We start from the raw sequence: 12,827 nt of genomic DNA, 5'->3' as shown, positions 1-12,827 counted from the left end.
TTGTTTTCCAAATGAGGTAGTCTGCATGTCGCTCCCCCACCCAGATGATAAGGATGGAGCTTCGGTTTCCTTCAGTTCAGATCTGCAGAGATGACAGTCTTTTTCCTGCCGACATCAGACACGTTGTCCTTATAATTCATTCAGTGGACTTAGTAGGTCAACACGCAGCTGCTCTGAACGATAGGAACTGGATGAGGTGGGTCTTCAGCGGCTCAGTGTGGATGTTGTGCCAATGTCATGAATTTACATAAAACTAAAGCTGATAATGAGGCATAAACACCCCTCAGAGAAAACACCCCTATGAGTGTTTCTGTAGCCTGGAAGTCCTGGTGTTCATGTAGTGCGTTTACCACAGTAAGACAGTAAAAGTCAAATAAATGAGACAAAATGTAGCCGGAAGATTTGCCCACAAAAGTTGCTTTAATCGATTGTTACAAATGAGTAAGGCTAAGATGCTGCAGAGGTACGACATGATTGTGTGCTGCAGGAGAGAGGGAGCTCCCGCCCGGCTTCTCAGACAGCAACGCAGACCAGAAAGATGACAGGACAACGTCTCCCATGTTGTGTTGGGATGAAGCTGCGGGTTGGGCTTCTGTTTGACCCAGTCAGCCTCGCCTCTCCCCTCAGACACCTGCTGCATAGCTGAGTAACGTTACCGTCTGCAAATCCACTGCATCGTTCAAACAGCAACATCTGTAGTGGGAATAAACCGACACCATCCTCATCGCTCAGACATATAATCATATATATTCATATTCAATGTACAAAGAAACATTCTGGTTTGCAAAGGCTCAATCACCGGAAATAAATACTGAAATGGCTAAACTGCAATAATATTTCTCTTCTCTCGTGGAGAGAAGGCACACACACTGAAACACACACTCTTGCATGATGAAAACAGGCCTTTCTGATACGTTTCAATACAAAAGGAACAAAAAACAAAAACAAAACATGAGTGCAGTGGTGCACAGAGGCCAGAAAAACCGCGAAAAACCCAAAATGAGCTTCTTCTGTTGCTGACAGGACCGTCTAAAAAATAGATTTTACACATAAAAGCTCGTAAAAACAGCAAAACTTTCTCTCCGTTTTGCCATCGGGATGGTTAATGTCGAATAACATACTTGGACTTATACAAAGGGAGCAGAGCAGCTCTGCAAAAGCAAACATGAGTTCTGACGTGATGATCGTAAAATCTCCTTTCGTCCTCGCTTCGTTCCCATCTCACACACCTAAATGTTCCATTTCCCAAATACAAAAGTCTAAAAATATATCATCAATCTGCTTGGTTTTGTGTTAGAAAAACCTTCATATTGCGAACATGGAGGCGAACAAGACACGTCACAGTTCCGGGTAATCGTCGCTCTAACCTTTGGTAGGAGGCGGAGGAACACACTCTACCGTGTCTGAAAAGTATTTCACTCCCTCCGTCCAAACCTCCACATCTAAGGCATTTCTTAAGGTGTCGACTGAGTGGAGCTGCAGGGTGGAAGATGATGATGATGATGATCATCATGCAATGATGAATGAAGCAGGTTTATGGTGAGACATGCTTCAGGAGCTCGCGGCGCATCAGTAACATTATCAACCGACGTTTTCATGATAGTAGATCTACAAACACGATCTGACCGACCAAAACGGCACATTTACAGACGATGAGTCCGTCACTGTTCCGGAGGAAGACAGCCAAGCTTGATATGTTGGGATGACTTAATCCTGACTTTATGATTTATTGCATTAAACGCAGGCAGGCAGTTATCTCAGGTGCTGCAATATAAACTTTCCAGTTTATTTCTAGCATCTGAAGGGAGACGAAGCATGTCAGCATGTGAGACCAGCTGATAAAAGCCTCATTAAAACAACCAAAAGGTCGTTTCCTCTCAGAGCTAGCAATGCTACAGTTAGCCACAATCTGCAGGGAAAACCCCGCCATGATGTGATGTCGCCACAGCTGCCGTGATCCACCAGCCAAACCTGCACAGTGGAACCAGTAAGACCTGGAAATGACTGCCTGCCCCAGCTTTAACTGGTGAGCAGCACGATGTCCCTCCAGTTTGTGCTTCATGCACGGGATTAAAGTCACAGCTTCATGTTGGGTTTTCTGATGGGAACTCTGCTGGATCTACTGGGACGCCGTGACCTACGTGGTTAAACACGGCGTCAACGTGATGTGGAGGTTTAACACTCATCACAGGTCTGATCCTAGATATCCAGACTGAATCTTCCACGGAAAACTGGATGGAAAAGTTGTGTCTCCGACTTCCCCGCTTACGTTCCGTTTCTTGTCTAAATGATTTATTTTGTTGCGTAAATAAATTCTCTTAAATGTGCTTCAAGTTTCTGATTTCACTTCAGTTCCACACATTCATACTTATCAGGATTAAATGCTTTTAAAGTGGATTGAAAAGTTTTTTGTTTTTGTTTTTTTTTTTTTACCAGGAATAAAAAGAAAAACGAGCCGACCATGAAGTCGAGCCGTGACTTTAACCTGAATGTGTTTCATGAACCAAAAACTGGTGTTTCGTTGCGACTTATTCTGCCTGGATTCATGTGAAGAGACTAATTCATCAGCTTGGCTTGTAAAATGTAAGCTCTGAAAGAAAGAGAGGAAAACCCGGAGCGGGACGTGATGATGAGGAATCGGACGTGAGCGTTCCCGCCTGTAGGTCGGTCCTACATTCATTAAGGGCAACAGGTGAGCAGGTTGGAGGAAAACGACGTGAATGAAGTCGTGTCTCTGAAGACGGCTTCAGCTCAAACTTAAAAGTAGCACAAGGAAATGTAACAGGTTGTTTTCTAATCCATAAAATAAAACCAGGAAAGACACGGTTTGCGTGGAAGAAGCTCTCAGAGCAGCGTTCGCTTTCACTCTTATTGTTCAGGACTGAGAAGTGCTGATTAAACGTGAAGTCGTCCTCGACTCCTTCAGTCCTCGCTGACCAACACCTGCCAGACGATGAGGTGGCTGCGCTCAGCCTTGGCCAGGAGGGGGTGCAGCTTCATCGGAGCGTCCTCTGCCTCGTCCACCTCGCCGTCCTCGTCGCCTGCAGACATGCAGAGTTGTAAAGTTGTCTTCCTGGTTTCACTGCTTCACGTCGAGCTAAACTCACCCATCCTGAAGTCGATGTAGCCCTCCCCCCCGCTCATCACCAGCATGGACTTGCTCCCTTCCTGAGTTGTGGCGTCCGCGGTCTTTTCTCCTGCTGCGTCTCCCCCGCCGGACGCCGATGGAACAGTGTGACCTGAAATCAGACTGGCTGTAAATAAAAAAAAAAAAAACACCCTGAAGACTCTGAAAGCAAACTTTAACCTTCTTCAACTACAGATACGCTCCAGGTAAATTAGTAATCGATATTTCAGCGCTAATATTGCCAGAAAATACTGATTTATGATGTTTTTAACTTAAATTTTTAATGACTAATGTATCAAACTTGACACATAAAGCCTCTGAGACTTGTATTACTTGCATTACTTTTTGGTTTTAAAAAAAACAAAAAAAAACCAAAACAACATAACTGCTTAAATCCTTGTTTACAATTTGACAAGTATTCTGCCCCCTAAAATTAATTAATTAATTAATTAATTAATTAATTAAAAATAATAATGATAAATTATTAATAATAAATAATAACGATAATAATAATGAATTATTAATAATTAATGATAGCAATAATGATGATAATAATTAATAATAATAATAAATTTATTCATTACTTTGCAAGACACTATCACACAGTAAACTGTCCACTGATCCGAATAATTACTTCCTTAATTCATTATTTCTTAAAGGGTCAAATAAAGACTCCAGAATATTAATATAATTAATTATTAATATAATTACTTTTTGGCTTGAGGCAATAAAGAGTTAAATGCACTGATGGGTTCAGTTCTTTTGGTAGATTTACAGTTTAACCCATAAAATGACATCATTTTCTGACGGGTCCATTATAAAAGATCAGTCTTTTGTCTCTTTGGGATTATTATTTCTCTCTAATGACAAGTTTTACAGCAAGCGGGATGCCCAGGTCCAGTCCTGGAGAGCTTTTAGACGTGTCTTTTCCAACACGCCTGAATCAAACTCCTCGGCTTGTCAGCCAGCTCTGCAGAGGCCTGCAGGGGAGCCACTCGTTTCATTTAATACAGGTGTGTTGCATCGAACAGTTTAGACATGAACAACCAACTCAAAAGGAATTAAAAAAAATTAATTTAAGTTAAATAAAATGTAAGAAATAAGAGTTTCATCAGACCTGCAGGTTTCTGGTGTTTGTTCCTCAGGTGAGGACGTTTAGTTCTTACTGGGAGCGGAAGGTGGACTTGACCTGATGACCTGGTGGCTTTGTACTCCAACAGCAGGATTTATAGTCAGATCTTTGACAGGCAGGAAGTTCTGTGAAGATCTGAGGACTGGATCGATATGTAAGGCCTTTACACACCTACTGCAGATATTCTGCATGGCTTGGACAGTGGCCTTTCTGTGAGGAGTTTGCATGTTCTCCCTGTGTATGTGTGGGTTCTCTCCAGGTACTCCGTCCAAAGACATGCATGTTAGGTTCATTTGTTAAAGTGGAACCATTATGTGCATTCAGGCTAATTTATTTTTATTTCTGAGACCAGAAGGGCTGGGATTGATGGAGTTATTGTCACAAATCGCTTTATTTACTTCAGACTGACCCTCTCTGTAGGCTGTCAGATCAGCCTGTGGACAAAACGAGTGGATTGAGACTCTTCTGCATTAAGCCCCGCCTCCCGCCACTGCACTACATCGGGAGCGCGCACCGCACCTGCTTTCGCCGTCATTGTAACATCTCATAAACAGAAGGATTAGGCTCATATGAACTCAATAAAAAAACAAACTACATTGTCAACACATAGCATACAGCCCTACATGTTGGAACCTGAATCAGAGCCTGAAAACGAAGTGGAAAACAGCAACCCACAGCAACGAATGCAGCAGGATGTCTCTCTTTGGTAAACTCACCAGATGTATTTGTACATGCCCTTGTTAACCAGTAGAAGGTAACCAATCACCGAACCTTATCCCCCGGGACGTCACAGGGATTTCCAAGTAGAAAAAAACTCTCTAAAACGACGCGTTTTTCCATCGCCATGGAAACCGAACGGAGAGAGTGCTGGAACTCAAACTCAAACCCAAACATGCGTTTAGGTGATAAAAAACAGTGTCGTTCACATGTCTGATGAGGATTCAACACTGCAACACTGTAGAAAGCTCAGAAAACTCCAAATACCATAATAGCACCCCTTTAACTGGACTAACAAAGCCACCAGGACTGAAACCTGGCAGGACAAAGTCCACAGATCATCTACAAATCTGACTTGCCTGGAACAGCGGTGAAGAACTTGACCGCATCCCGGTGACCATGGAAACAGAGCTGAGCGTGAGCCATGGAACAGTAGGGAACAAAAGTCCCAGCTGTTACTTTGTCGCCGCTGTCGTCCCCGTACACACGGACCACGCCTCCAGGATGGTTGCCTGCTGCCTTGGTTACCTTGTTGGCTGCGAACGGGGCATGAGAGGAAGACATGTTACGTTCATGGCGGACTATAAATGTGTGGCTCCAACGTAATGTGTGTCTCCGTGATCCCCAACACGTTCAAATGAATGAGCTTCAGCTTACTTTCAGAGAGAGGGATGGAGATGATGACTCCATTACCGGTTCCAATCCACAGACGGTCACATGACACCATGAGGGCTGTGATCCTGACGAATGAGAAGCCCAGTTTGCCCGTGCCTGGAGGAAAGTCATCCATGTCACTCCTGGCTAAATCTGAGACGTTTATCTCACCCCGAATGAAAGCTTTTCCCTCCCAGCTGACCGAGCATCTTGCTGACGTAAGGCTCAATGTCGACGTCCTGCAGGTGCTGGTAGGTGTGAGCGTGGAACAGCCTGAGCGTGGAGTCCAGCCTGATGGACACCCAGATCCCATCGCCGTGCCACGCCAGCTGACGCACCTGGCTGTCCTTCCGAGGGTGGGCGTCGAAGGATTTCTGCAGAAGACAGAAACAGCTTCAGAAGAATGAAAACATTTGAGTGTTTTCAGGCATCGCTGCGACGTTCTTTACCTCCATCTTCATGGCTTTGGGGTGAACCACGTAGATCTTGTTTCGGTAGCCACACCACACCTTGTCGTGAACTACCGTCATGCAGCGGATGGAGTGATGCTGCTTCCCCAGGTCTAACAGATGGTAGTTGGTCAGGTCCCACTGTCCGTCTGAGAAGGAAAAAAAAAACAGCGTTTTAATCCCACGTCAGCTGCGAAGACATTTTAAAGCGGGCGTTCCCTCACCTACTCCTCTGTGGAAAATGGCGAGCGTGCCGTCGGACAAACTGACCAGGACGCGACCCTTCACGTGTCTGTGGGAGAGACGCGTTTAAACAAGCGATGACAGGCTGACCTGCAGCACGTGTGTGTTTGAACGGACTTACACGATCCCGAGCACAGACTCCTTCAGCTTTATGGAATGGAGACACCGCTTCCAGTGGGCCACAGACGAGTGGACGTACACGCTGGCATCAGATGAAGATTTCATCAGCAACAAAGAGGGTGGAAGGAAATTCAGAAAGATGTCTGAATGGAAAACTCACCATCCGTTCTGCGCCCCCAACCACATGGTGGGCAGGACGCTGCTCATCTTCTGGGCCTCTTCGATCATCAGGTCCTGCTCCTCGGCGCTGGGGTTTGAACTCACGCCGTCTTTCAGCAGATCACTCTCCCTGCTCAGGTACGATGTGAACAGGGAGGATTACCATCACATCTTTAGCTTTGTTTTAACAAGGTTTAGGACACTGAATAAGACGAAACTCTGTGAAATCATCTTTAATAAATAAGGCGAACGTTCCCTCTAACAGAGGCTGGATCATGATTATAATCATCTGTACAGTCATCTAGTAGGTGGAAGTCAGCGTGTCTGTGTGTCCCCCTCCCGTGTAGGGAGTTCATGTGAACATGTGAATTAGACTGGCAGCAATATTGAGATGAGAAAGAAACTAGTCTTAATGGGATTGTCTGCTTTATGGACGTGGATCAAGAAGAAGTGGTTCTAAATTTCCAGGACACCAGAATCATTTGTCAACGGTCTTATTGATCCCAACACGCCGTGATTTGACGCGCTGCGTGTACGTCGCTCTGCGAGTACGTGACACTGCGTGTACGATGTGTAAGATGCGCTGCATGAACGTGACGCTGCGTGTACGTGACGGCGTGTACGATGCGGTGCGAGTACGTCGCTCTGCGTGTACGATGTGCTGCGTGTACGATGTGCTGCGTGTACGTGACTGCGTGCACGATGCGGTGCGTGTACGTCGCTCTGCGTGTACGTCGCTCTGCGTGTACGTCGCTCTGCGTGTACGATGTGCTGCATGTACGATGTGCTGCGTGTACGATGTGCTGCGTGTATGTGGCGCTGCGTGTACGTGACTGCGTGTACGTGACTGCATGCACGATGCGGTGCGTGTACGATGCGGTGCTTGTATGTGACTGTGTGTATGGTGCGCTGCATGTCTGACTGCGTGTACGATGCGGTGCGTGTACAATGCACTGCGTGTACGTTGCACTGCGTGTACGATGCGGAGCGTGTACGATGCGCTGCGTGTACGATGCGGTGCGTGTACGATGCGGTGCGTGTACGAGGCTGCGTGTACGATGCGGTGCGTGTACGAGGCGGTGCGTGTACGAGGCGGTGCGTGTACGAGGCGGTGCGTGTACGAGGCGGAGCGTGTACGATGCGCTGCGTGTACGATGCGCTGCGTGTACGTGACGCTGTGTGTAAGTGCAGCAGGAGTGCTACTACTGACGCCTGCAGCGTTGTGTTGCTAACGAAGCTGCTGACATTACCGCTGAGAGTAGTTTGCTGGCGTCTCTCCCGTGTAGGGAGTTCATGTGAACATTAGACTGGCAGCAATATTGAGATGAGAAAGAAACTAGTCTTAATGGGATTGTCTGCTTTATGGACGTGGATCAAGAAGAAGTGGTTCTAAATTTCCAGGACACCAGAATCATTTGTCAACGGTCTTATTGATCCCAACACGCCGTGATTTGACGCTCTGCGTGTGCGTCGCGCTGCGTGTGCGTTGCGCTGCGTGTACGTGACCGCGTGTGCGTCGCGCTGCGTGTATGTCGCGCTGCGTGTACGTCGCGCTGCGTGAACGTCGCTCTGCGTGAACGTCGCTCTGCGTGAACGTCGCTCTGCGTGAACGTCGCTCTGCGTGTACGATGTGTACGTCGCTCTGCGTGAACGTCGCTCTGCGTGTACGACGCGCTGCGTGTACGTGACGCTGCGTGTACGTGACGCTGCGTGTACGATGTGTACGTCGCGCTGCGTGAACGTCGCTCTGCGTGTACGATGTGTACGTCGCGCTGCGTGTACGTGACGCTGCGTGTACGATGTGTACGTCGCTCTGCGTGTACGTGACGCTGCGTGTACGATGTGTACGTCGCGCTGCGTGAACGTCGCTCTGCGTGTACGATGTGTACGTCGCTCTGCGTGTACGTGACGCTGCGTGTACGATGTGTACGTCGCGCTGCGTGTACGTGACGCTGCGTGTACGATGTGTACGTCGCGCTGCGTGTACGTCGCGCTGCGTGTACGATGTGTACGTCGCGCTGCGTGTACGATGTGTACGTCGCGCTGCGTGTACGTGACGCTGCGTGTACGATGTGTACGTCGCTCTGCGTGTACGTGACGCTGCGTGTACGATGTGTACGTCGCGCTGCGTGAACGTCGCTCTGCGTGTACGACGCGCTGCGTGTACGTGACGCTGCGTGTACGATGTGTACGTCGTGCTGCGTGAACGTCGCTCTGCGTGTACGATGTGTACGTCGCGCTGCGTGTACGTCGCGCTGCGTGTACGTGACGCTGCGTGTACGATGTGTACGTCGCTCTGCGTGTACGTGACGCTGCGTGTACGATGTGTACGTCGCTCTGCGTGTACGTGACGCTGCGTGTACGATGTGTACGTCGCGCTGCGTGAACGTCGCTCTGCGTGTACGATGTGTACGTCGCGCTGCGTGTACGTGATGCTGCGTGTACGATGTGTACGATGCGCTGCATGTACGTGATGCTGCGTGTCCGCGATGCTGCGTGTACGATGTGCTGCGTGTACGATGTGCTGCGTGTACGATGTGCTGCGTGTACGTGACTGCGTGTACGTGACTGCGTGTACGTGACTGCGTGTACAATGCGGTGCGAGTACGATGCGCTGCGTGTACGTGATGCTGCGTGTACGATGTGTACGATGCGCTGCATGTACGTGATGCTGCGTGTACGATGTGTACGATGCGCTGCATGTACGTGATGCTGCGTGTACGATGTGTACGATGCGCTGCGTGTACGTGATGCTGCGTGTACGATGTGCTGCGTGTACGATGTGCTGCGTGTACGTGACTGCGTGTACAATGCGGTGCGAGTACGATGCGGTGCGTGTACGTGGCTGCTTGTACGATGCACTGCGTGTACGTTGCGCTGCGTGTACACGCAGCAGGAATGCTACTACTGACGCCTGTAGCGTTGTGTTGTTAACGAAGCTGCTGACGTTACCGCTGAGAGTAGTTTGCTGGCGTCTCTCCCGTCTGCTTTGCTCCCAGAGGATCTGTGAAGATGTGCTCGGTGTAGACGCCCCTCAGGTTTTCTCTGTGATCGGCAGGTCCAGCGCTGGTCTCAGTCGCCTCCGTGGCTTCCTCTGCTGGTCTGGATTCTGGAGGAGGGATTGTTATGAACCAGTTAAACGGGTCAGAAGTTGCGCCTCGGTGATCCAGACAGCTCGGCTTGTCGTATACCTGGATGTTCTGCTGTCTGAGGAACAGCTGTTGCTCCTTCAGCATCACAGCCCACCACTGTGATGCCTCCGAGAATGCTGTCGCCTCCTGTTGAGCTGCTCTTGTCTGCTGACAAGCTGTCGTCGTCGACTGACGCTGCCTCAGAGCGTAGGGACACCTCCTCTCCAGCAGGGTAGTCCGTCTCTCTCGCACCTGAACGAGGAAATAATCACATAAACAAGACTGCGTGCATTCACAGCAAGTTATGTGCACGTGTTCATCTCCACCTGGTACGCTGGCGATGCAGAGGACGTGTGAGTTACAAACGAAGAAGCTCTCCAGGATGTTTCCAGGCTGGTTGGCATCGATAACAACGACCTTCGAGGTGGACTGGGTGCTGGTGCAAATCCATACCAGCGATGACATCTCATCCTGATGCAGCAGGTCCTTCTGCTGATCCTGCACCAACGATAAGAACATCTGAAGCTGATTTCTGTCATAATCTGCTCTTAATGTTTCAGTTTATTAAATCATCTATGAACAAAACCACAGTTTGAGTCTGAATTATAAACTCTGTATAATATATATACTATATAAACTCCACTGCAAATGAGCTCGATTGGTAAAATGTACAACTTTCAGGTTCAAAAGCTTTTCATGAGATGAAACACCTGAAATACCAAGACTGCTGACTGTGATGTTGGATTGTCAAGAGAAATGTCCAACACTTTCAGAGGAGAGATCATTGCTGAAAATATTCAAATAAAAAAGTCAAGGAACTGAATGTTTCAAGAGCTGCAGGTGGAAGAACAGTTAGCAAGTTTCCAGTTCAGGGAACAGCAGCTAAACAAAGAGGAAGCCATCGATGGCTGCAGCAAGATTACTTTTTTTTTTTTTTTTTTTAACTTGTCCTGTAGCCACTTGGTTTTGCCAAGAGGAGCTTCACAGACGTAAAAATCCCGTTGATATGGGGTCCATTCCTGAATTTTATAACAGGAAATGAGAATGTTAGCACACACTGTTAGATAAGAGGCCTTGTGATGGTAACTTAAATCTGAATCTTTAGTTTTTTTGTTTTTTTTTAAAGGGGTGCTATGATGGTATTTGGAGTTTTCTGAGCTTTCTACAGTGTTACAGTGTTGAATCCTCATCAGACAAGTGAACGGCACTGTTTTTTATCACCTAAACGCATGTTTGAGTTTGAGTTCGGTTTCCATGGCGACGAAAAACGCGTCGTTTTAGAGAGTTTTTTCTACTTGGAAATCCTTGTGACGTCCCGGGGGATAAGGTTCGGTGATTGGTTACCTTCTACTGGTTAACAAGGGCATGTACAAATACATCAGGCGGGTGGAAAACGTGGGATAAAGTTATTTCCAACGATGGCTGGTGAGTTTACCAAAGAGAGACATCCTGCTGCATTCGTTGCTGTGGGTTGCTGTTTTCCACTTCGTTTTCAGGGTCTGATTCAGGTTCCAACATGTAGGGCTGTATGCTATGTGTTGACATTGCATTTTGTTTTTTTTATTGAGTTCATATTAGCCTAATCCTTCTGTTTATGAGATGTTACAATGACGGCGAAAGCAGGTGTGGTGCGCGCTCCCGATGTAGTGCAGTGGCGGGAGGCGGGGCTTAATGCGGAAGAGTCTCAATCCACTCGTTTTGTCCACAGGCTGATCTGACAGCCTACGGAGAGGGTCGGTCTGAAGTAAATAAAGCGATTTGTGACAATAACTCCATCAATCCCAGCCTTTCTGGTCTCAGAAATAAAAATAAATTAGCCTGAAATGCACATAATAGTTCCACTTTAAATTTTATTTATTTATTTTTATTATCATTCATTTATTTTTCTCTTTTCTTTCTTAGGGTGATTTTATTTGTATGCTATTTATTTTAATGTTTTTTTGTTTTGTTTTGTTCTCTTTCTCTCGGGGTTGGGGGGGGGTTACAACTTATGTATGTTCACATATGTGTTGAAATTTGGTAACACTGTAAAATTGCAATAGAAAGTTAATTACAAAAAAATCACATTGATAATCTGAATTCTAATTTTATTTGTTTTGAATAAATGTTTGTTTTCCAGAATTCAAATGGTCCTGCACCACCTGACTGGAGGTGAAGGAAAAAAGATGGAAAGAAAACAAGAAGGAAAAGGAAAATAGCCAGAAGACAAAGAGGTGACAGAGATACATCATATAGAAAACAATCCAGTTCAATCACAGATTTTAGACCATGGGTGTCAAACTCCAGTCCTCCAGGGCCGGTATTCGGCAGGTTTTTGTTGTTTCCCTCCACCAAAACAGCTGATTCAAATCAAATGGATCCAGCAGCTTCTTGTCGACCTATTCATTTATTTCTGTCAGGTGTGTTGGAGCATGGAGACAACAAACCTGCAGGATACCGGCCCACGAGGGCTGGAGTTTCACACCTGTGTTTTAGACCATCTGCTACACCTGTACAGAAACAAAGGAAGTATCGTCAGTCCCAGAACTAGATATTCTATGGGTGTTGAAAGATGCTCCACAACGCTGGCAGTGTGGAGGTCTCTGCTATAACACCGGCTGGCAGCCAATCAGCTGATCTGCAATATGTCTCTTTCACCTAAATAAATATGTAAAGCAAATTTTATGTCAAACTCGAATGTTAGAAACAGACTAAACTAACATCAAGAGATGAGAAGTGGAAAAATATTTACAATTTTTACCTTAAGCTCAGATTTATGGAAATTATTTGAAAAAAGTAGCAGAAATAGAAACAAAATATTAGAGCTGCTCAATTATGACAAAAATGATAATCACGAATATTTTGACTGAAATTGAGATCTTGATTATTTAACACAATTATCCAGAATTTTTCAACAACACTGCGTGTCGTGGTGTTCTCTACTCCGCTTTGTGGATTATAACCGTCTAATACACGGTTCTGAGTTGTTTAATCCGCTTTTACCGCTTATATAGGAACTATTTTACATAAGCCTCAATGTACGTTTTATGCCAAACAACCGCTGTCAGGCTGCAGCTCGTTTCTCTCATTCTCCTGTTAAAAGACGGCTGATCTGA

The 12,827-nt window shown here is 46.6% G+C and overlaps 1 protein-coding gene across 2 annotated transcripts in view; it reads right to left on the bottom strand.

Annotated features, from left to right (window-relative positions):
• Positions 1–425: 425 nt before the first annotated feature.
• The window catches only part of spag9b (sperm associated antigen 9b), a 62,316-nt gene continuing 49,914 nt past the window's right edge, over positions 426–12,827 (bottom strand). For both annotated transcript variants that reach the window (XM_079261255.1, XM_079261256.1), the window contains 12 exons: positions 10,059–10,230; positions 9,793–9,984; positions 9,554–9,710; positions 6,603–6,731; positions 6,444–6,524; positions 6,304–6,371; positions 6,080–6,228; positions 5,833–6,004; positions 5,634–5,747; positions 5,336–5,512; positions 3,108–3,239; positions 426–3,041 (listed from right to left, as the gene is read on the bottom strand). In XM_079261255.1, coding sequence (XP_079117381.1) covers positions 2,923–3,041; positions 3,108–3,239; positions 5,336–5,512; positions 5,634–5,747; positions 5,833–6,004; positions 6,080–6,228; positions 6,304–6,371; positions 6,444–6,524; positions 6,603–6,731; positions 9,554–9,710; positions 9,793–9,984; positions 10,059–10,230 — 1,662 coding nt within the window. In that variant the 3' untranslated portion in view covers positions 426–2,922. The remainder of the gene's footprint in view (positions 3,042–3,107; positions 3,240–5,335; positions 5,513–5,633; positions 5,748–5,832; positions 6,005–6,079; positions 6,229–6,303; positions 6,372–6,443; positions 6,525–6,602; positions 6,732–9,553; positions 9,711–9,792; positions 9,985–10,058; positions 10,231–12,827) is intronic.

The sequence above is a fragment of the Telmatherina bonti genome (assembly GCF_933228915.1).
Source record: "Telmatherina bonti genome assembly, chromosome: 21".
NCBI classification, from domain to species: domain Eukaryota; kingdom Metazoa; phylum Chordata; class Actinopteri; order Atheriniformes; family Telmatherinidae; genus Telmatherina; species Telmatherina bonti.
Note: the sequence above shows the minus strand (reverse complement) of the source record. Positions and strands in the feature narration are given on the sequence as shown.